General features: G+C 43.6%; 1 protein-coding gene across 1 annotated transcript; it reads left to right on the forward strand.

The window, feature by feature from the left end:
- The first annotated feature begins 600 nt into the window (after positions 1-600).
- Positions 601-21,037, forward strand: IL17D (interleukin 17D). Its single transcript, XM_060766946.2, has 3 exons — positions 601-816; positions 3,119-3,414; positions 20,679-21,037. The coding sequence occupies exons 1-3, from the start codon at positions 802-804 to the stop codon at positions 20,998-21,000; spliced, it is 633 nt and encodes a 210-aa protein (XP_060622929.2). The 5' UTR covers positions 601-801; the 3' UTR covers positions 21,001-21,037.
- Positions 21,038-22,192: the final 1,155 nt, after the last annotated feature.

The raw sequence follows: 22,192 nt of genomic DNA on the forward strand, positions 1-22,192 counted from the left end.
TCCCCTGCCAGGAGCCCCAGTAGCGCAATGAGTTAAACCCTTGAAGACGGACAGGTCAGAGGTTCGAATCTGGGGAGAGCATGGATGAGCTCCCTCTGTCAGCTCCAGCTCCCCATGCAGTGACATGAGAGAAGCCTCCCATAAGGATGGTAAAATATCAGAAACACCTGGGTGTCCCGTTGGCAATGTTCTTGCAGGCAGCCAATTCTCTCACACCAGAAGCGACTTGCAGTTTCTCAAGCTGCTCCTGACACAAACATACACACACACAAAACCTGCTCTGCCTCTTCATCTCCTTGTTCTGAGTTCATCTAGACCAGGCATAGGCCAACTTGGGCCCTCGGGGTGTTTTGAACTTCAACTCCCACAACTGAAGTTGAAGTCCAAAACACCTGGAGGGCCCAAGTTGTCCCATGCCTGGTCAAGGCATCCCTCTGCCTTTGGGGCCTCCTGAGGTCTCTCGTGGGAGCTGCTCAGGTTCTCTCCTCCGCCCTCCAAAGAGGGAGGGAAGCGTCCTCCTTGCAGGTGCCAGCCTCTCCTCTCGGGACCCCCCTTCTTCTCCTCCTTCTCCTTCTCCTTCTCCTTCTCCTTCTCCTTCTCCTTCTCCTTCTCCTTCTCCCTTTCCATGCTTCTGGCAGCGTCCAGGCCGAAGGGGCGACGCCGGGAGAAGCGGGGCGCCCTTCCAACTCCCCCTCGCTCGCTCGCTCTCTAGCTGGCTCCCTCTCCGCCTCCGAAGAGAAGGAAGAGGACACCCAGCAGCCCCTCAGTCGCCACCGCCTCTGGCCTCCGTTGCCGGGCACCATGCCGCCGGGGAAGGTGAGTCCCATCCCCACCTTTCCTTTCGCCCCCTTTCCCCAAAAGAAGCGCCACTTGAGTCCTCTCTCTTCGCGCGGAGCGGCTCTGAAGTTTGGGGGAAGCCCTCGTCCCGGGAACGGAGCCCCAAAGGCAGAGGCGAGGTCTGGGGCGCCTCTCTCTCCTCACCTGCCTCAGGGAGGAGGAAGGCCAGGGAAGCGAGGCTGCCTTTGGCTAAAGAAAAAGGGGGAAAGGAGAGACTCCAGGCGCTGGAGGGTCCCTGCAAAGGGAAGGGACTGGCCAAGCCACCAAATGTTCTTCTTGAAGGCAGAGGAGGGGAAAAGACGTGCAGGTTACAGGTGGAGGCTCCTTCTTTTGAGGCTTTTAAACAGAGGCTGGATGGCCATCTGTCAGGGGTGATTTGAATGCAATATTCCTGCTTCTTGGCAGGGGTTTGGACTGGATGGCCCATGAGGTCTCTTCCAACTCTAGGATTCTATGATTCTAGGTGGAAGAGGACACGGTTCAGTTGTGCACCTTCAAGGCGTTTCCAAGCCATGGTCACTCTAAGGCAGTGCTTCAACAGAGGCTGGATGGTCATCTGTCGGCGGTGCTTTGAAGGTTTCTTGGCAGGGGGTTGGACTGGATGGCCCATGACAGGCATGTAGCGGGGGGGGGGGGGGCTGAGTGGCTCAGGATGGTCTTACTGGTATATTATTTAAACTGTTATGTTTATTCATATCATGATCTGATCACCATGCTTAATATATCCCATATGATACAAAAGGTTTGATAGGGTAGATCCTGAGGCCACCCCCTCGAACCAAACTCAGCCCCCCCCCCCCCATCAAAATCCTGGCTAGGGGCCTGGCCCATGAGGTTTCTTCCAACTTTATGATTCTATGATTCTCAACCTTCCTAATGCCACAACCCCTTAATACAGTCCCTCATGTTGTGGTGACCCCCAACCATAATATTATTTTCGTTGCTATTTCATAACTGTAATTTTGCTACTGATATGAATCGTCATGTAAAAACCTCATATGCAGGATGTATTTTCATTCACTGGACCAAATTTGGCATAACTATCCGATACACCCAAATTTGAATAATGGTGGGGTTGGGGAGGGGTTGATTTTGTCGTTTGGAAGTTGTAGTTGCTGGGATTTATAGTTCACCTACAATCAAAGAGCATTCTGGACTCCGCCAATGATGGAATTGAACCAAACTTGTCACACAGATCTCCCAAGACCAACAGAAAATACTGGGAGGGTTTGGTGGGCATTGACCTTGAGTTCTGGAGTTGTAGTTCACCTACATCCAGAGAGCATTGTGGACTCAAACAATGGTGGATCTGGACCAAACTTGGCACAAATAACATGCCCAAATGTGGACACCAATGGAGTTTGGGGAAACAGACCTTGACATTTGGGAGTTGTAATTGCTGGGATTTATAGTTCATCCACAATCAAAGAGCATTCTGAACCCCACCAATGAGATAATTGGGCCAAACTTCTCACACAGAACCCCCATGACCAACAGAAAATACTGTGTTTTCTGATGGTCTTTGGCACCCCCCCCCCCCCCCGCAAATCCCACCAGGGGTCCCAACCCCGAGGTTGAGAAATGCTGCTCTAAGGCAAAGGCCTTTTTGGGCAAGGTTTGTCCAGTGAGGGCTTGCTGTTCAGCCTTCATCTGAGGCTGAGAGAGTGTGATGAACCCAAAGTAACTGAAAAGGTTACATGACCAAACCTAGGGTGTATCTACACCAGGCATGAGCAAACTTGGGCCCTCCAGATGTTTTGGACTCCAACTCCCACCATTCCTAACTGCCTCAGGCCCTTTCCTTTCCCCCCTCAGTTGCTTAAGTGGTAATCGGAACACTGGGTGCTGTGCCAAAAGATCTCAGCTGGCATTTGGAAACAATAAACACGGACAAAATCACGATCTGTCAACTGCAAAAGGCCATCTGACTTGGATCTATGCTCATCATTTGAAAATACATCAAACAGTCCTAGATGCTGAGGAAGTGTTCAACTTGTGATTTTGTGATACGAAATCCAGCATATATTTCTCATTTGCTTTGTCATACTGTGTTTTTGTGTCACAATAATAATAATAATAATAATAATAATAATAATAATAATAAATTTAATGCCAATTATGAGGAGGAGTTCCTATGTGATTTTCCTGCTTCAGGTGCCCAAATAACAATTTAGCAACAGGACTTACTCCCAGGATTAAAGTAGTTGTACTTGTTTTCTTCCCTCAAATGTTGAATTGTTTCTTGAAGCCCCTCATCTCTGTCTTCTTCCATTCATTACAGGTATGGCTGTTAGCTTGGCTTCTCTTGTGTTGGCTGCCTTTTCCTGGTTTGGAGACCATCAAGGTCCACAAGCGGCCAATGCGGACCCGGACCTGTGCCGACCGACCCGAGGAGCTCCTGGAGCAGCTGTATGGCCGGCTCAGCGCAGGGATGCTCAGCGCCTTCCACCACACCCTGCAGCTGGAACCCCTGGAGAAGGAGCACAACATGAGTTGCCCAGCAGGAGGAAGGCCGGCCGCAGACAAGAAGTACCGCCTGCCCATCAACCTCAACAGTGTCTCCCCTTGGTCCTATAGGTAACTGCAACTCCATTCACTTCTTCCATTTTAACATTTTAAAGTAGTTTGTTCAACTATAGTCTTTTCGGTGGGTTGCTGTGTGTATGGCCATGTTCCAGCAGCATTCTCTCCTGATGTTTCACCTGCATCTGTGGATGGCATCTCAGAGGTTCCGTGTTTAAACTTGTCATAGTGATTGTACTGCGGTTCTCATAATCTCAGTTGCAATTTATTAGTCGTTCCTGGAGTTTGAGGTATGGATGTACCGGCCACAGATGCAGGCAAAACATCAGGAGAATGTTGCTAACATGACCATACAGCCTGAAAAACTCACAACAACCCAGTGATTCTTGGCCAAGAAAGTCTTCAGCAACATATGTATACTTTTCCTTCCCCTCAATCAGTACCACTCAGGCTCTCAAAGTCAGGTGTAGCCATTTCTGCTTGCCTCATTGTCAGCACTGCAAGAAACTACACCAGGCCCTCCTCTCTCTCACCATCCTATCCTTCCTTCCCTCTTTCTCCTTCCATCCTTCCTTCCTTTCCATCCTTCCTTCCTTTCCCCTTTAGTCCTTCCTTCCCTCTTTCCTCTCTCCTTCCTTCTCTCCCTCTCTCTCCTTCCTTCCTTCCTTCCTTCCTTCCTTCCTTCCTTCCTTCCTTCCTTCCTTCCTTCCTTCTTTCCCTTTTGTTTTTCCTGCCTTCTCTCTTTCCTCCCTTCCTACCTTCCCTCCCTCTTTCTCCCTCCATTCCCTTCCACCCTTTCGTCCTTCCTTTCTTCTCTCTTTCCTTCCTCCTTCCCTTCCTTCCTTCCCTCTTCCCTCCCTTCCTACCTTCCCTCCCTCCCTCTTTCTCCTTCCCTCCATTCCCTTCCACCCTTTCATTCTTCCTTTCTTCTCTCTTTCCTTCCTCCTTCCCTTCCTTCCTTCCATCTTTCCTTTCCATCTTTTCATCCTTCCTTCCCTCCCTCCCTCCCTCCCTCCCTGGGATTGCTTCTAATTTAGAAGAAGTTCGGTTCCCTCTTATAATATTGTGAATTAAAAGCAACATTTGAATGACTGACATAATGTACCTTTTACAGGAAATGCAAATATTGGCTTTTTAGTAACCACTAGGGAACATCATGCTTTTTGGCTTGTTTTATGTTTGGTTTAGCTTAAAAACAAAACAAAATGCTGAAATGAAAATAGCCCTTTCTCAATAGGGCTCCAGAAATTGAATATGTATGTTCATATATTTAGAAATGTTGGTTATAAGGGTAAAAAATCACATGCTAATTTTCTGTACAAGAATTCCACAAATGTTGACATGTCCAAAATATACTTTGCCTCACTCGTTCCAATATATTCCACCATTGTAAGGTCAGAACCCAGCCCTGAACTGCATTTGAGAAAACAGCAAAATCCAATGCAGGTGCAATTTTGCCTCCCCATTGCAGCCCGTTATGAAACTCAGACACTTTTTGGGAGGGCTGTGAAACTCTCTGGAACTGATTTCCAGGAGGCTTTGAAGGTTGCAACTTCTCATGTGCTGTCAGAATCACCTACAATGGACGTAATCGCCTTTCTTCAGGCACTTGATAAGCTGTCTCTTTCCACCCACCATCACTTTCCAAGCAGGACTTTCCATGTGGAGTAGGAAGTCTCTGCTACATGAAATCAAGGATGGAAAGAAATAGTGGAAAGAAGGGTGGCCTAGCACATGTGTTGAGTATAATTGGTACTTAAAACCTGAATAGTTTTTTCTTGGTATCCACTGAGAAGGGAGGTGTTTCAGCCCAGATTCATTAAAGCAGTGGTTCTCAACCTTCCTAGTGCTGCAACCCCTTAATACAGTTCCTCATGTTATGGTGACCCCCAACCATAATTTTTTTTTTTTGCTACTTCATAACTGTAATTTTGCTACTGTTATGAATTATAATGTAAATATCTGAAATGCAGGATGTATTTTCATTCACTGGACCAAAGTGGGCACAAATACCCAATACACCCAAATTCGAATACTGGTGAGGTTGGGAGGGTTGATTTTTGTCATTTGGAAGTTGTAGTTGCTGGGATTTATAGTTCACCTACAATCAAAGAGCATTCTGAACCAATGATGGAATTGAACCAAACTTGGCACACAAAACTCCCATGATTAACAGAAAGTACTAGAAGGGTTTGGTGGGCATTGATCTTGACTTTTGGAGTTGTAGTTCACCTACATCCAGAGAGAACTGTGAACTCAAACAATGATGGATCTGGACCAAACTTGGCACAAATATTCGATGTGCCCAAATGTGCACACTGGTTTGGGGAAAATAGACCTTGACATTTGGGGGTTGTAGTTACTGGGATTTATAGTTCAGCTACAATGAAAGAGTATTCTGAACCCCACCAATGATAGAATTGGGCCAAACCTCCCACATATAATCCCCATGAACAACAGAAAATACTGTGTTTTCTGATGGTTTTTGGCAATCCATCTGACACCCCCTCGTGACTCCCAGGTTAAAGCATGTTCCTGATTCCTGTAATAAATAATAAGAGGTAGAGTGCTCCTTCCTCAAAATGACTAAAATTCTGATTTGAAGTAAGAAAATATCCTCAGATCAGCACCTATTGAAAAGTGGCTTTGTGTGAGGTTGCTTTTCAGTAGATGCTCTGCTTCCTCTTCTTTATTTATTTTTAGTATTTATACCCCGCCTTTCTCACTCTGATGGGGACTACAAAGTACACACATACAGCAAACATTCAATGCCAATTATACACTTAACAAGGACAGACAAACGCAAACAGAGGTAAAGGCATCTTGGAGGCATCTTATCTCTGGCATCTTGGAGGCTGTGCTCGACTCTGGCCATGGTGCTGTTGCTCCATCTTCCATGCCGAGAAGCTTCCCTCCAATTGATCAATGTTCTTTATTACCTCCTCACTAAAAGTATTTATCTATTCGTATTTCTACTTTCAACCTGGTAAGTGGGCAGGTGTTCTGGGGCTAATGGCAGGTGCTCACCCCGACCCGGGATCAAACTGCTGACCTTTTGATCAGCACGATTTTTCTGCAGCACAGTAATTTAACCTGCTGTGCTAAGCCTGGCCCCTTTTACTTATTACAATCACAATTTATTGATCTACTAATCCAAAAAAAGTAGCATCTGTATTTCTAAGCCGTTTGCAATGCAAAATATAGACTTTGCAATGCAAAGTCAGAAACCACAGCATAAAGGTTTGGCAAAATAGGTGCAAGCTCTCAAAATCCAGAAAGCAATGCTGAAAAGTTCACATCTTTTCTTCTAATGAGTGAGGGTCTTCCTGGAACAGTTGGATACCAGAGATAACATGTGGCACGATCCCTTTCTCCTTTTGAGATGAGCTGTACCCCTTTCCATTACAATGGCTCTTTTTCCTGTCCAGTTGCGTGTCTCCAGATTTCCAGCTGTGGCTTTTGCCTGGCTCTGTTTCCCTTCAGCATAGGCCTCCAGCTTCCTCTTCTTCTCCTTGTTGACTAGTTCCCCAGCTTTCCCTTATGATATCATCTCCAGATGTCATTAACCTGCTCTGCTTTGAATTCAAGATTATTAATACTGATGATGGTAAATAAATCCAGACCTAAATACGTCCCTCTGGACAACCAACCCTCCGCTTCATAGATAATAACTTATCATTGTGCTTTGTATACAGTCTTGTAGACCATCTTGCGAGCACACACAACTGAAATATTTCACTGGAGAAATTCAAGGCATCTGTTGCAGACTACATGTGGAATTGTCATGATGGGCCAGATCTGAGTTAAGGCTTTGGACTTGTAATCTAGGAGCAAGGAGTATTACCTCTATGTATATGTAGTTGGATACACTGCATTGAAACTCTTGGCCTATCCAGTGGGTTGCTTTGGATTTAGTTTTGCATGTCTACAAGATATAGGAGCTGAGACGTAGATAAGGTAAAAGTAAATGTTTTTCCCTGACATTAAGTCCAATTGTATCCAACTCTAAGGGTTGATGCTCATCTCCATTCTAAGCTGAAGAGCTGGCATTGTCCTTAGACACCTCCAAGGTCATGTGGCTGGCATGACTGCATGGAGCACCGTTACCTTCCCGTTGGAGCAGTACATATTGATCTACTCACATTTGCATGTTTTCAAACTACTAGGTTGGCAGAAGCTGGGGCTGACAGTAGTACCTCACGCCTCTCCTCGGATTCGAACCTGTGACCTTTCGGTCAGCAAGTTCAGCAGCTCAGCAGTTTAACCCACTGTTCTATCAGAGAGTGGAACATAGGGGATTGTTCAATTGAAATCACATCCATATATTAGTTGCTCCCTTCAGATGGAAAACAAACATAGAATCACAGAGTTGGATGAGACCTCATGGGTCATCAAGCCCAACCCCGTGCCAAGAAGCAGGAAATCACATTCAAAGCACCCCCAACAGATGGTCATCCAGCCTCTGTTTAAAAGCCTCCAAAGAAGAGCCTCCACCATGCTCCAGGGCAGAGAATTCCACTGCTGAATAGTTATCACAGTTAGGAAGTTCTTCCTAATGTTCAGGTGGAATCTCGTTTCCTGTAGTTTGAAGCCATCATTCAGCATCCTAGTCTCCAGGGCAGCAGAAAACAAGCTTGATCCCTCCTCCCTATCACTCCTCCTCACATATTTATACATGGCCATCATGTCTCTTCTCAGCCTTCTCTTTTTCAAGCTAAACACTTCTTGAAGAATGCTAATCTAAAAGATGGGCAACCATTGTCCCTCTCGCCATAGCTAGCCTGGTTCTATAGTGAAGGACAATAGGAGCTTCAGAACATCAGAAAAAGTCCACTCCTGGTTTTAGACATCCTGTTAGAGAAAAAAATGCAACTTTGTTAGAATCATGCTGTAAAGAGATGTCTCTTGAATCCCATATGTTTAGGCATTTACAAAGATCTGTAGATCTACTTTGGGGCACACAAAGTATCATACCTTTAAAAAGGAAAATCATGTGTGGAAAGTAGCTCAGCAGTCATAATCTTTTCATCCTTTCTGGTGGAAATTCCCCTTCCTTAAATAGCACAGACCTTGGCAAAGTGACTTCTTTGGACTAAAGCTCTCAGATTCCTCCAACCAAGAGTGGACATGCTGGCTGAGGAATTCTGGATCTTGCAAGCCAAAAAGATTGTACATCAGCACTGCACAAAATTTCCTGATGATTGCCATTTCAGTATTGATCCTAAGCACCTTTCCTCAAGATTTCTGTTCCTATTTTGGAAGTGTTACTTCCTGTTTAATTGTGTGGCACTTGCTTTGAAAGTAGTTGTGATACTTCAGAAACTTCATTTTTTGTGGCTGCCACAAACTATGTTGAATTGGTTGAGACTCTATGACTGTTTCTTAACCTCCCTTCATGTTCTTCACGTTGTGGTGACTCCCAACCATAAAATTATTTTTGTTGCTACTTAAGAACTGTCATTTTGCTACTGTTATGAATAGTAATGTAAATATCTGATATGCAGGATGTATTTTCATTCACTGGACCAAATTTGGCACAATTCCAACTTGGCACACAGAACTCCCATTATCAACAGAAAATACTGGAAAGGTTTGGTGCGCATTGACCTTGAGTTGTAGTCCACCTACATCCAGAGAGCACTGTGGACCCAAACAATGATGGATCCGGACCAAACTTGGCACAAATACTCAATATGCCTAAATGCGAACACTGCTTGAATTTGAGGAAAATAGATTTTGACATTTGGGAGTTGCAGTTGCTGGGATTTATAGTTCACCTACACCAATGATAGAATTGGTTCAAACTTTCCACACAGAACCCCATGCCTTGAAGGGACTTTGCTGTAACGAGTCTCCTTCCAACCTCACACTCTCTCCCTTGCCCACACATGTGCACCACACTGCCATGTGCCGAGTACGCCTACTCTCCCCTCCCCACTTGGAGTCTGAGAAACAGCCCTTCCCTTGGCTGAGAGGCCAGTCAATCACAGACAAGGAGGGCCTTCGATAGGAGCATTTGCATCTATTTCCAAAAAGAAAGAGAAGGACAAGAGGAGAGATCTTCAGCCTTCACTGCCAAAGGGGTTACTAAGACTATCAGAATTATATGTCTTCTGATGGTCTTTGGTGATCCCTCTGGAAACCCCCTCGCAACCCCCAGGTTGAAAAACGCTGCTTAATGAGATATTCAATGAAAAATTATAGCAAAACGTGCTGCAGGATGTCTCGCAAAACAAAGCTTTTGCAGTTTGATAAACTTTGTCCATGTTTTTATGACAGAACTAAGTAAGGAAATGACATTTATAACCAGGAACAAAAATTGTGTTCCATAGTGTAATCATTGCTCAAGAGATGTGACTTATGGTACTTCTGGTAAATAATATGCCTGAAGTTGCAATATCATATTCAGTGTGCTGGACAACATTCTGCTTGCCATTCCAGGCTTTGTTGTTGTTTATTTGTTCAGTTGCTTCCGACTCTTTGTGACCTCATGGACCAGCCCACTCCAGAGCTCCCTGTCAGCCGTGGCCACCCCCAGCTCCTTGAAGGCCAAGCCAGGGATACCATCCATCCATCTTGCCCTCTTCCATTTTCCTTCCATTTTCCCCAGCATTATTGTCTTTTCTCTGCTTTCCTGTCTTCTCATGATGTGGCCAAAATACTTCATCTTTGCTTCTAATATCCTTCCCTCCAATGAGCAGTCGGGCTTTATTTCCTGAAGTATAGACTGGTTGGACCTTCTTGCTGTCCACGGCACTCTCAGAACTTTCCTCCAACGCCACAGCTCAAAAGCATCTATCTTCCTTCGCTCAGCCTATCCTGGTGGCTTTTCCAATACCCAATTTCAGTTGAAGGGATTAAACTATGCCTCCAAACGGACCTAGGCACTGGCTCATTTTGTTCCTAACGAATGGCAAGCTGCTTGCCTTAAGGGAATGCTGGATCCTTCATTACATTAATGTGTAAAAATTACAACCAGCAATATAACTCAAGAGTTCCACCACTATAATGTTCCTGCAGGGTTCCAGCCTCTGTTTCCCCCTTTTATGAAATTAGACCTTAATTTGCTGGGCTCAAAATGCTAGCCATACCTACGTGTAAGGAATAATGTATTTACATTAACACAGCTGTCTCAAATAAAGGAACCATGTTATAGGAAAAAGTAGAAATATGACGGTGCTCAGCTGTGGGAAGTGTCCTTCATTTGAAATAAGGTAACCAGTTAAAGTGATTTATCTTTTAGGAGTGAGAATACATATATTTTGAAGACATAACACACTGTAAGCTTGAGGCGATATTAAGAGATGTTAAGAAGTGTTAAGAGATTTGGGAGATGCCGTTTAAGACTTCTCTTTTTATTTAAAGACTCTCAGGAGAGACAGGAACATTAAAATCTCTCGGTCTTATTAACTCTGTTGTTTTTTCAGCCCTTGTCAGATAGTTCCCAAATTGCTGCGGCTGCTTTTGCGTTCTTCTCTCAGAATAAATATTTTTAATGACTAATTCCAGACATCCTGAATGTAGTCCAGGTTGTAGGAAACTTGCGCAGGCTGCACTCATCTTGAATCACTGTTAATTCACTTCTGACACTCCAAGCAACTAAACATTTATGGATTGAATCAGGTATAATTTTGTTAACAGCAATTGCAACGGCAACGGGATCGCCTCATGGGACTCAGCTGTGTTTGCCTTTAACAGATTGGTATGTGCATTTCAGGAATCTGAAAGTTCCTTGAGCTTTTTATACATACAGTCACCCAGAGATAGGAAAACTCGTAGAAAGGGGTTAACGTATTTGGGTAATAATTCAAAAGCTATAAAGTGTAATCCAGATGTACAAGGGAAGGATTTATCTATTGTGTTGATGATCAAATTATCTTTAAACTTAGTGGATTTACTTGGGTAAAGCTGAAAAATGCCATCCATCTTTGATTCTGAAACGCGCCTTTTTGTGCTCTGGGAAGAAACTAGTTGTTATTTTAACTGTTGTCGACTTTGATTTATGGCAGTGATTCTCAACCTTCCTAATGTCACAACCCTTTAATATACAGTTCCTCATGTTGTGGTGACCCCCAACCATAAAATTATTTTTCATTGCTACCTCATAACTGTAATTCCTGTAAATTTCAAATATTAGAAAATGTTGACCATTGGCAGCCTCCTCTCCACAAAAATCAACATTGATACTGAAATACAACACTACCTGAGCTCTGTGAGTGCAGCATTCTTCCAAATAAAGCAGATAGTGTTTGATGACCAGGACATCCATTGGGATACAAAGGTGCTTGTTTATAAAGCCATTGTCCTCCCAACCCTGCTATACACCTGTCATACATAACTCCTGGAACGATTCCATCAGCACTGCCTCTGAAAAATCCTGCAAATCTCTTGGGAAGACAGGCAGACAAATGTCAGCGTGATGTAAGAAGCAAAGACCACCAGCATTGAAATGATGCTCCTCTGCCATCAACTCCTCTGGACTGGCCATGTTGTCTGAATGCCCGATCACCGTCTCCCAAAGCAGTTACTCTACCCCGAACTCAAGAATGGAAAACGGAATGTTGGTAGACAGGAAAAGAGATTTAAAGATGGGCTTAAAGCCAATCTCAAAAACTGTGGCATAGACACTAAGAACTGGGAAGTCCTGGCCCTTGAGCACTCTAGCTGGAGGTCAGCTGTGACCAGTAGTGCTGCAGAATTCAAAGAGGCACGAATGGAGGATGAAAGGGAGAAATGTGCCAAGATGAAGGCATGTCAAGCCAATTCTAACCAGGACTGCCTTCCATCTGGAAACCGATGGCCCCACTGCGGAAGAACATACGGATCAAGAATAGGGCTCCACAGCCACCTACATACCCACTGCCAAGACACCACATCAGGAAGACAATCATCCTCAAGCTACAAGGAATTGCCTAAGTAAGTAAGAAGTAAGTAAAGTAAATCTGAGATCTTCAGCCTTCTCTGCCAAAGGGGGCTCCTAAGACAATTGGAAATATGTGTTTTCTGATGGTCTTAGGCGACCCCTGTGAGATGGTCATTAGACCCCCAGGTTGAGAATTGCTGACCTATGGCAATCCCATGAATGAGATACCTTGTTCCCAACTGCCCTGCTCTGGTCTTACAGATTCAGGGCCACGGCGTCCTTGATTTTGTGTATCCATCTGGAATGTGATCTTCCAACTTTCTTATATGATTCTTACGTGATATAGTAAGAATGCTTACTATATCATGTTTTCTCATGATATGTCCAAACTCATACAATAGTCTTAGTTTAGTTGAAGGCTTTCATGGCTGGAATCAGTGGTTAGCTGTGCGATTTCTGGGCTGTATGGCCATGTTCCAGAAGCATTCTCTCCTGTCGTTTCACCCACATCTGTGGCAGGCATTCTCAGTGGTTGTGGGGTCTGTTGGAAACTAGGCAAGTGGGGTTTATATATCTGTGGAATGTCCAAGGTAAAAGAAAGAACTCTTGTCTGTTTGAGGCTGCAAGACGATTCAATGCAAATCAAGCTGGCCAATTGCAACATTCACACTTGCCTCAAACAGACAAGAGTTGGCCACCTTAATTAGCATATGGTGGCCTTGTAGTTTCAAACCCTGGCTGGCTGCTACCTGGTGAAAGGTGTTAACTGGCCCTGATTTTTTCCTGTCTAGAATTCCCTTGTTTTCTGGGTATTTATTTACTGTCCTGATTTTAGAGTTTTTAAATAATGGTAGCCAGATTTTGTTCATTTTCATGGTTTCCTCCTTCTATAAGTACGTGGATAATTTCAACAGAAAGGAGGAAGCAATAAAGGCCTGCTAACACCTCCCAACAAAGGATTCCCCAGGCACGAAGCAGCCAGGCTTTGAAGCTACCAGGCTTTGAAGCTGGCCAATTGCAACAGTCACACATGCCTCCAACAGACAAGAGTTCTTTCTCCCACCCTGGATATTCCACAGATAAATAAACCTCACTTCCTAATTTCCAGCAGACCACACAACCTCTTAGGATGTGGGTGAAACATCAGGAGAGAATGCTTCTGCAACATGGCCATACAGTCCAGAAAACTCACAACAACCCAGATAATATAATATGTATAATATGTTCTTGATCATTATTTTAAACAAGAAGATTGTTTGGTCCTCACTACCACGGAAAGAAACATGTTACAGGTGAGGCAATAGAGTTATAAGCTCTATTTAAACCTAAACTATATAAGTGATGTTGAAATTAAACCTCATATAACTATCCTTATGAACCATTGTGTTGCATTGATTATATTCGGCCACAGTGCTTGCTGTATTGAAAATCTGGTCTTCATTGTTCCTGAATTTTGGCTACGGTCCTGACAAAGTGCCTTTAAACCCTATTAATTTCATTGGGGAAAATTTACAGCATGCACTGAATAGGATTTTGGCTGGCGTAAGGACTTTCTTTGGATCACACCCTATTGCCACAAATAAGAATTCCTTTCGGGGCCCAGCCTCTCCCCTACCTAGAGCTGTCAACACCAGTCCTGAAGCTTTTTAATTAGGGATGAATCCTACTGCAACATTGGGTCTAAATCCAACTATTAGAGTAGACGTACTAAATCAAATCAAATTTTGTATACAGTGTGTTGATTCAACGTGGTCTTTTCTGTTTTAGACTAAAAGTTAGTTGTAGACCTTCGTTGAAAGCAGCCTGGTGTAACGGTCTAAGAGTTGGACTCTGATTCTGGAGTGCCATAAGCAGGGATCTGTCCTGGGTCCGGTCCTCTTCAACAACCTTATTAATGACTTAGATGAAGCATTAGAAGGCAAGATCATCAAGTTTGCAAATGACACCAAATTGGAAGAGATAGCCAATACTCCGGAAGACGGCAGCAGAATTCAAAACGATCTGAACAGATTGGAGAGATGGGCCAAAACTAACAAAATGAAGTTCAACGGTGAAAAAATGCAAGATACTCCACTTAGAAAGAAAAAAAACGAAATGCAAAGATACAGAATGGGGGATGCATGGCTCGAGAGCAGAACGTGTGAAAAAATCTTGGAGTCCTCATGGACAACAAGTTAAACATGAGCCAACAATGTGATGCAGCAGCTAAAAAAACAAATGGGATTTTGGGCTGCATAAATAGGAGTTTAGTATCTAGATCCAGGGAAGTCATGCTACCCATGCTCTATTCTGCATTGGTCAGACCACACCTGGAATCACACTGTGTCCAATTCTTGGCACCACAGTTGAAGGGAGATATTGACAAGCTGGAATGTGTCCAGAGGAGGGCGACTAAAATGATCAAGGATCTGGAGAATAAGCCATATGAGTAGCGGCTTAAAGAGCTGGGCCGGTTTGGCCTTCAGAAGAGAAGGCTGAGAGGAAACATGATAGCCATGTATAAATATGTGAGAAAAATATCACCTCTGAACAAAAGTTTGCCCCAGGCACTGTCAGGCCATTATATGCTAATCATGGTGCTTAGTTGAAACATTCACACCTAGCTCCAGCAGACAAGAGTCCTTTGTCCCACCCTGGTCATTCCACAGATATATAAACCCTTTTTCCTAGTTACAACAGACCTCACTACCTCTGAGGATGCTTGCCATAGATGCAGGTGAAACGTCAGGAGGGAATGCCTCTAGACCATGGCCATATAGCCCGAAAAAACCGAAAACAACCCAGAGATTCCGGCCATGAAAGCCTTCGACAATATGTGAGAAGAAGTCGTTGGGAGGAGGGAGCAAGCTTGTTTTCTTCTGCCCTGGAGACTAGGATGCTGAATAATGACTTCAAACTACAGGAAAGGAGAATCCACTTGTATATGAAGAAGAACTTCCTAACTGTGAGAGCCATTCAGCAGTGGAACTCTCTGCTCTGAAGTGTCCCTCGATGCCTCTTCTTGTCAGGGAAGGACGTCCCAAAAGAAAGAGGGAAAATTACATAGCTACACTCAACATATGGCTTGAGTCTAAGAGTGCATCTACACCATAGAGTTAATGCAGTTCGATACCACTTTCACTGCCATGGCTCAATGCTATGGAATCCTGAGAGTTGTAGTTTGGTGTGGCACTAGCACTCTTTAGAGAAGGCTAAAGGCTTTGTAAAACTACAACTCCTATGATTCCATAGCATTTATCGTGTCAGAAGCGAATTGAGAATACAGTTATAATGTATAGAAAAATCACAAAGAAAGTTTTAAACTTTCTAAAGTTTCTTTTGACCTGAAGCTGGCCACTTTCAGTGCCTCTGGTGTCACTGTGAGAAGGTCCTCCATTGTGCATGTGCATTGCGAGTGCGGAGAAGAACAAACCACTGACCACCTGCTGCAATGCACCCTGAGCCCTGCCACATGCACGATGGAGGACCTTCTTGCGGCAACCCCAGAAGCACTCCAAGTGGCCAGATACTGGTCAAAGGACATTTAACCAAATACCAAATTTGCAAAAATCTGTGTGAGTTTTTTTCTTTCTTTTTTTTTCTTTTTCTTTTTAATCTCTGTGTTTGTTTTGCTCTGTTAGAATTGTAATACAATGGTTGCTGATGACACGATAAATAAATAAATAAGGGCACACTGCATTGTGGTAGATGGTCTGTGGTTTGCTCTTCTCCACACTTGCATGGCATGGACTCCACCATGTAGCCCCATTTCTTAAAGTTGGCTCTGCATCTCGTGGTGCCAGAGTGCACTCTGTTCAGTGCTTTCCAAGTCACCAAGACTTGTGCCCAGGAACAAGTCTCTCATCCAGTTATCAGCCAGTGACAGAGTTTCCGGATTTTAACCTGCCACTTTTGGACTCTTGCTTGCTGAGGTGTTCCTCTGTAGATCTTAGGAAGCTTATTTCTTGATTTAAGGTGTTGGCTTGCTATCTGATATCCGAACAGAGGATGGGCCGGAGATGTCACTGCTTTGGTCCTTTCATTATAGACTTCTACTTCATGATGGATGTCAGGTGGTGCAATATTGGCTAAACAGTATAATAAACAGCATAAAGCCAGAAGCTACTTGCCATCTCAGTTAAGGTGTGTCAAACTGCATTTATTCTACATTGTAGGTATACCATTAGTTACAAACAACCTTAACTAGGTTAGGGGAAAATAGTTCAATTCCAAGTCATTCTAATTTCCATTACCAGAGAATAAGCCATTGAGAGCAAACATTTTGTACTAAGACCATTGTTTCCCAGCTGCAAACTACCCTCCCTCTTCCTTCTAGGTCTGAGACTTGGCATTATGTTTGCTTATTGTCCATATTTTGTCTAGTGAGGTATATTTTAAGATGGTGCTTATTTTTTAAATGATAATGCTGGGTTTTTTCAGCCCTCAAAGCGATGCTGCCTGCAAGCCAAGTTTACGTGCCAGCGGTAAAAGCCAAAAAATCACTTTTGTATTGTAAAAGCATCAGTTTTGGGATGAGCACATATGAACTGCAGACCGTTTTTGATTCATTGGCTGCTTCGCTAGGCCTGAATACTTCTTGCCATCACTTCTGAATACTTCTTGCCAGATGTTGCCTGCATCTGTGGTCCAAACAGACAGATATGCAGTGGATCATGGTCAATTCAGGTGGGTGCAATTAAGCCTGAAGACTGTTGCCAGCCCTGGGCAAACTTGGGCCCTCCAGGTGTTTTGGACTTCAACTCCCACAATTCCTAATAGCCTCAGCCCCCTTCCTTTCCCCCCTCAGCCGCCGAACTGTTGAATCTCTGGGTCAGCAGCCTTTCCTGCAGCTAGCGACTTCTTTATCAGGAGGAACTAGAGCTAATGTGGTTTATCAAATGCAATTTTCTGATCCAGCACCCCAAATAACCAAACTGAATCTAAAGTTGACCAGAAACTCATTCATAATCCTTTTGGTACTAATGTTGAAGAGTGGTCCCTGGTCAAAGTGGTCCCTGGCCAAGTGGTTCCTGGTCAAAAAAAGGTTGGGAACCACTGATCTGTACAGTCTTTCAGTTGGAAAATGTCTCCTAGCCCTACCACGAGGTGGCAGTTTAGGTAACAAATTTCAGATGTTGCAGCAGTGGTTATTTCAATAGTTAGTATTGTAATTTTGTCAGTATTGTAAATTGAAAGATGGGGAGAAGCGCTTGTGAGGACAGCATTTAATGTGACCTGAATAGCAAAATACTGTATTTTGGGATGAGTTAAAAAGTACATATTTCTGGTAGTTCTGCAGTTATTCCTGTTTCCTACCTTATCAAATTACACCCCTTGAAATATCTTGAAGAGATGTAGTGCCTCATCGAGCAATTCCTATAAGTAGCCCCTAAAAAGAATATCAGCAGAGGCCTTTGGAGCAATAATCTGCAAATTCCAACAAATATCTTGAGATATCACACTTCCAAATTATCAATGAAGCAAGGATGGGTGATAGCTTCATTCATTTTAGTCCACTGATTTTCTGTTTTGGACTTGCCTAGTTCTGATAACCATATTTATAACCAGTTCCTTTCCCCTCCCCATTTTAAAACAAACACCAGACTTACTGCTAGTGCTACTGCAATCTCTCCTTTCCACAGGAGAAAGAGGAAGATTTTATATATATTCCTCAAAGCAAATCTCTTTAGCTTCAGGTCAAAACACTGTGTTGTCCCTGAACCTCCAACCTACAGCAATTTTAAAGGTTTGTGTTGTTTATGTTGTCATGTGTGGTGGAATGAAAATCATGCATAGTTCATGTCTTTACTAATCCACACAATGTCTTGCTAGAGAAAAGATATGCCATGCAGATCTTCAGCAAAGAATAAGGTGTTACCCTTTGTTATTCAGAGCAACATATATATAGTCATGTGAACAGTTGCATTGACTCACACAAGGTTCTTTGAGAGAGATTCAAATGGTCCATGGGTGTCCTTGTGAGACATCTTCTTCAAGCAGCCAAGAATCAAAAATACAAAACTGTCTTGGCAAGCTCCTGCACAGAAAACATAGGCATGTAACTGTTGCCAAAACTCCCAGGCTCAGCTAGCTTCTCAGGCGTGGCCCAACCAATCAGTTTTGTGCTTTGCATTTTTCAGTTAACACACTCACCAACTGATTTTTACATGCTCCAACAAGGCACTATATGCGAAACCAGCCCAGTAGTGGATTCATGCCAGCATAAAAGACTCTGCTGAAACAGCCCTTGCTTTCTGAGAGTATTTAAGAGGAGAAGGCAACTCTTAGAGCAAAGCCAGAAAGCACTCAGTTAAAGTTGCAGAGGCCTTAAGACCAGATCTATACCGAAAACATCTGGGAACCAGAAAAGGTAACTTCTAAAATTGTGCTTGGCTAGTTCATGCTGCATAGCTTTAAAGACGAGCAAATACCATACAGAGGTAGATGTTACCAGTTTGATTATTCCTCTATGTAGGGCAGTCCCTGCTGGTCCATCTTTCTGCCAATATCTTTGTGCTTTGAAAAGAGAGCAGGTGTGCTCCAGATAACTCAAGGAAGACAGCCAAAGAATTCCAAATAGTCTGGAAGAAGGCATAAACCTCGGCAGAAGAGACAAATTACCCTTCATGACCTAGTCTTGGTTCTGGTTCAGATGTTCTTGATCCAAGACTGAGGCCAGATCGACTTGCATCACTGAATAGCTCTTAAATTCTTGGAGATTAGCCCTGTGGGGTCCTATGTGTTTTAAACCCAGTCTTTCTAAAACCTTTTCCAGGCCTCCCATTACAATTTGGTTTTCTTGAAAAACAGTGTCTGAGCTGAGAGAAATTGGTCCTGTGTTTCAAGGAAGTCTGATTTTGCTGTTTCATAATGACGCGCCGCACCTGTTCAATGCTTTTGCCTTGGGAAAAAAGGGAAAGGAACAGATCTCACATGGAAGAACAAACAGTGCAACTCTCAAGCTGACCATAGTTGGACTGACCTGCGAATCCTCCAGTGCTTTCAACAGGAGCCTGATGTGCATACCTTCTATCATGCTAAGCTTCTTTTTCTGGCACCGAGTGATGGAAAAAGTGGTCCAAGCTACTGTTAAACATCAGAAAACAGGGATAGCAACTACTTTATCCACAGTGGGGGGCATGACTTCAGTGCAAAGAATGTATAGAAGAGCCAGGGGAAGAACAGATTCCAATGCAAAGAGTGCTAGGAGGGAGCATGACTTGGAAAACTCCAGAACAGGAGAGTCTATGAATTGTCATCCAAAATTTTTTAGTTTTTGCGAACTAAGGGGCTGTGGCTGTGTATTTTAGCCAAATAATAAGGCCAACTAGGACTGAGACTTCTTGGAGTCCTCATGGACAACAAGTTAAACATGAGCCAACAGTGTCATGTGGTGGAAAAAAACCAATGGGATTTTGGCCTGCATAAATAGGAATATAGTGTCTAGATCAGGGAAGTCATGCTACCCCTCTATCCTGCCTTGATCGGATCACATTTGGAATCACACTGTGTCCAGTTCTGGTTATTGCAATTGAAGGGAGATGTTGACAAATTGGAATGTGTCCAGAGGTGCGTGGCTCAAATGATCAAGGTTCTGGAGAACAAGTCCTATGAGGAGTGGTTTAAAGAGCTGGGCATGTTTAGCCTGCAGAAGAGAAGGCTGAAAGGAGACATGATGTTCATGTATAAATATGTGAGGGGAAGTGATAGGGAGGAGGGAGCAGGCTTATTTTCTGCTGCTGTGGAGACTGGGACATGGAACAATGGCTTCAAATAACAGGAAAGGAGATTCTACCTGAACATGAGGAAGAACTTCCTAACTCTGAGAGCTGTTCATCAGTGGAGCTCTCTGCCCTGGAGTGTGGTGGATGTTCTTTCTTTGGAGGCTTTTAAACAGAGGCTGTGGGGGGTGCTTTGAATGCAATTTTCCTGCTTCTTGTCAGGGGGTTGGACTGGATGGCCCACGAGGTCTCTTCCAACTCTATGATTCTATAATTCTATGACTAATGTGAGGCACAGTGAGGTGGTTGCCTCAGAAAATATATGGGGAGGCAAGATGCAGTCTAGCGACAGCCCTGTACCAAACTGAGGCAGATACATTGTACTGTTGTGAGAATTGGGCAGACCCTTCAAGACACCTTTGATCTGAATCATTTATGAGGCTTAAGTCCAGTGCTTGCCATTAGATAAACAAAGAAACCTGAACGCCCAGTGGTTTCAGATGCTAATATAATTAGGGAGCTGTCTAGGTTTTCAAATAAGCATTTCAACTTTGAAAACGGTAAGATTTGCCCCTTGCTCTTTTTGCTTTCTTGGCATAATAACAAAACATTATACACTGTAAAGCAACTGTCAACATTTTGTTATAATATTTTCCAGCTGGCTCGAAATAAGGTGTTTGTGTGTTTATTGGGGAGAGCAATGGGAGTGAGTGCACACACTGAATCTTGTCTTTTCTTTTTTTCCTTTGGCACAGAATCTCCTATGACCCCACAAGATATCCAAAGTACATCCCTGAAGCCTACTGCCTGTGCAAGGGGTGCCTTACTGGGGTTTATGGCGAAGAAAACTTACACTTCCGAAGCACGCCAGTGTTTATGCCGACTGTCATTTTGCGCCGAACCGCGTCCTGCACTGGAGGCCGCTATGTTTACTCTGAGGATTATGTGACTATCCCAGTGGGTTGCACCTGCGTGCCAGAATATGAGAAGGAAGCTGAAAGAGTCAACTCCAGCATCAACAAACAAGCAGTAAAGTTGCTGGCAAATCATAATAGCGACAAACCACCATCGGAGTGAAGAACATTAAAGGAAGTCTGATGACTTATATCAGGGTTGGCCTGAAGCAGAGGAGGAGCCAATGTCCTTCCAACTCATTCCATGTGTAAACACCAAGTGGACTATTCCTTGGATTTAACCTCCACACTGACTTGTTGCTATGTGTCTTCAAGTCATTTTGTGAGCGCGCTCCAGTGCATTGATGACTTTTATCAACTGATTTGCTGAAATCCAGATAAACAACATCTACACCATTCCCACCATCTACTAAATTAGTGACTTGATTTCTGTGAGAGATTTATATTGTATCTTATAGCCTTCACTGTCCTTCAACATTTCCCCATTATCTGTCCTTCTTGTCTGCTGCCTGAATCAGTCAACTGCTTCGCAACAGCTAATAGAAGGACCAATTCTGGTGGCCAGGCTTCTGCTGGCCTTCCAATTCCAGGGTTATTTCAATTCATATCCATATTGCTATGACAGGTGCTGTTTGAAGAAAGGATCCATGTGTGAAGGACCCATCACAGGAGGGTTGATGCACACATACAGGAGTGTAGTGTCATTTCAAATACAATCCCTCCAACTGCATTCATATAGTGTACTTAGCTGCAACGTGTCTAGTTATGAGTATGTGATACTGATACATATGTCAATCAACCCATAGGAGAAAAAAAAAGTGTTTTAAAAATAGAAGTATAAATTCTGAAGGCATGGATGGTGGAGAAGCTAGAGATATTATAAAATGAGTATAATCTTTATGGGGAAAAACTCATATGAATTTTTTTTAAAAAAATCATTCCTCAGCAGTAGCCCTACAATTATAGAGCTACCTTCCAAAATACAAATTTTGTATCACCTGACATAGAATCCTAGAGTTGGAAGAGACTTCGTGGGCCATCCTTCCAACCCCCAGAGTGTGGTGGAGGCTTCTTCTTTGGAGGCTTTGAAACAGGCTGGATGGCCATCTGTCGGGGGTGCTTTGAATGCAATTTTCCTGCTTCTTGGCAAAATGGAGTTGGACTGGATGGCCACGAGATCTCTTCCAACTCCATGATTCTATGATTTTATGATTCATGGCAATTGGCTATGTCACTGTACTATTAAGAGCAAGAAGGGAAAGCCACCAAGACCACAGGAAGAGAAGGGAATGACAATGGACCAGAAAATATTTTCCCAAGAAATGCTGATAAAACAGATAAAAAAAAGATTGTAA

Source organism: Anolis sagrei, chromosome 3 (assembly GCF_037176765.1).
Source record: "Anolis sagrei isolate rAnoSag1 chromosome 3, rAnoSag1.mat, whole genome shotgun sequence".
In the NCBI taxonomy this organism is placed as follows: Eukaryota; Metazoa; Chordata; class Lepidosauria; order Squamata; family Dactyloidae; genus Anolis; species Anolis sagrei.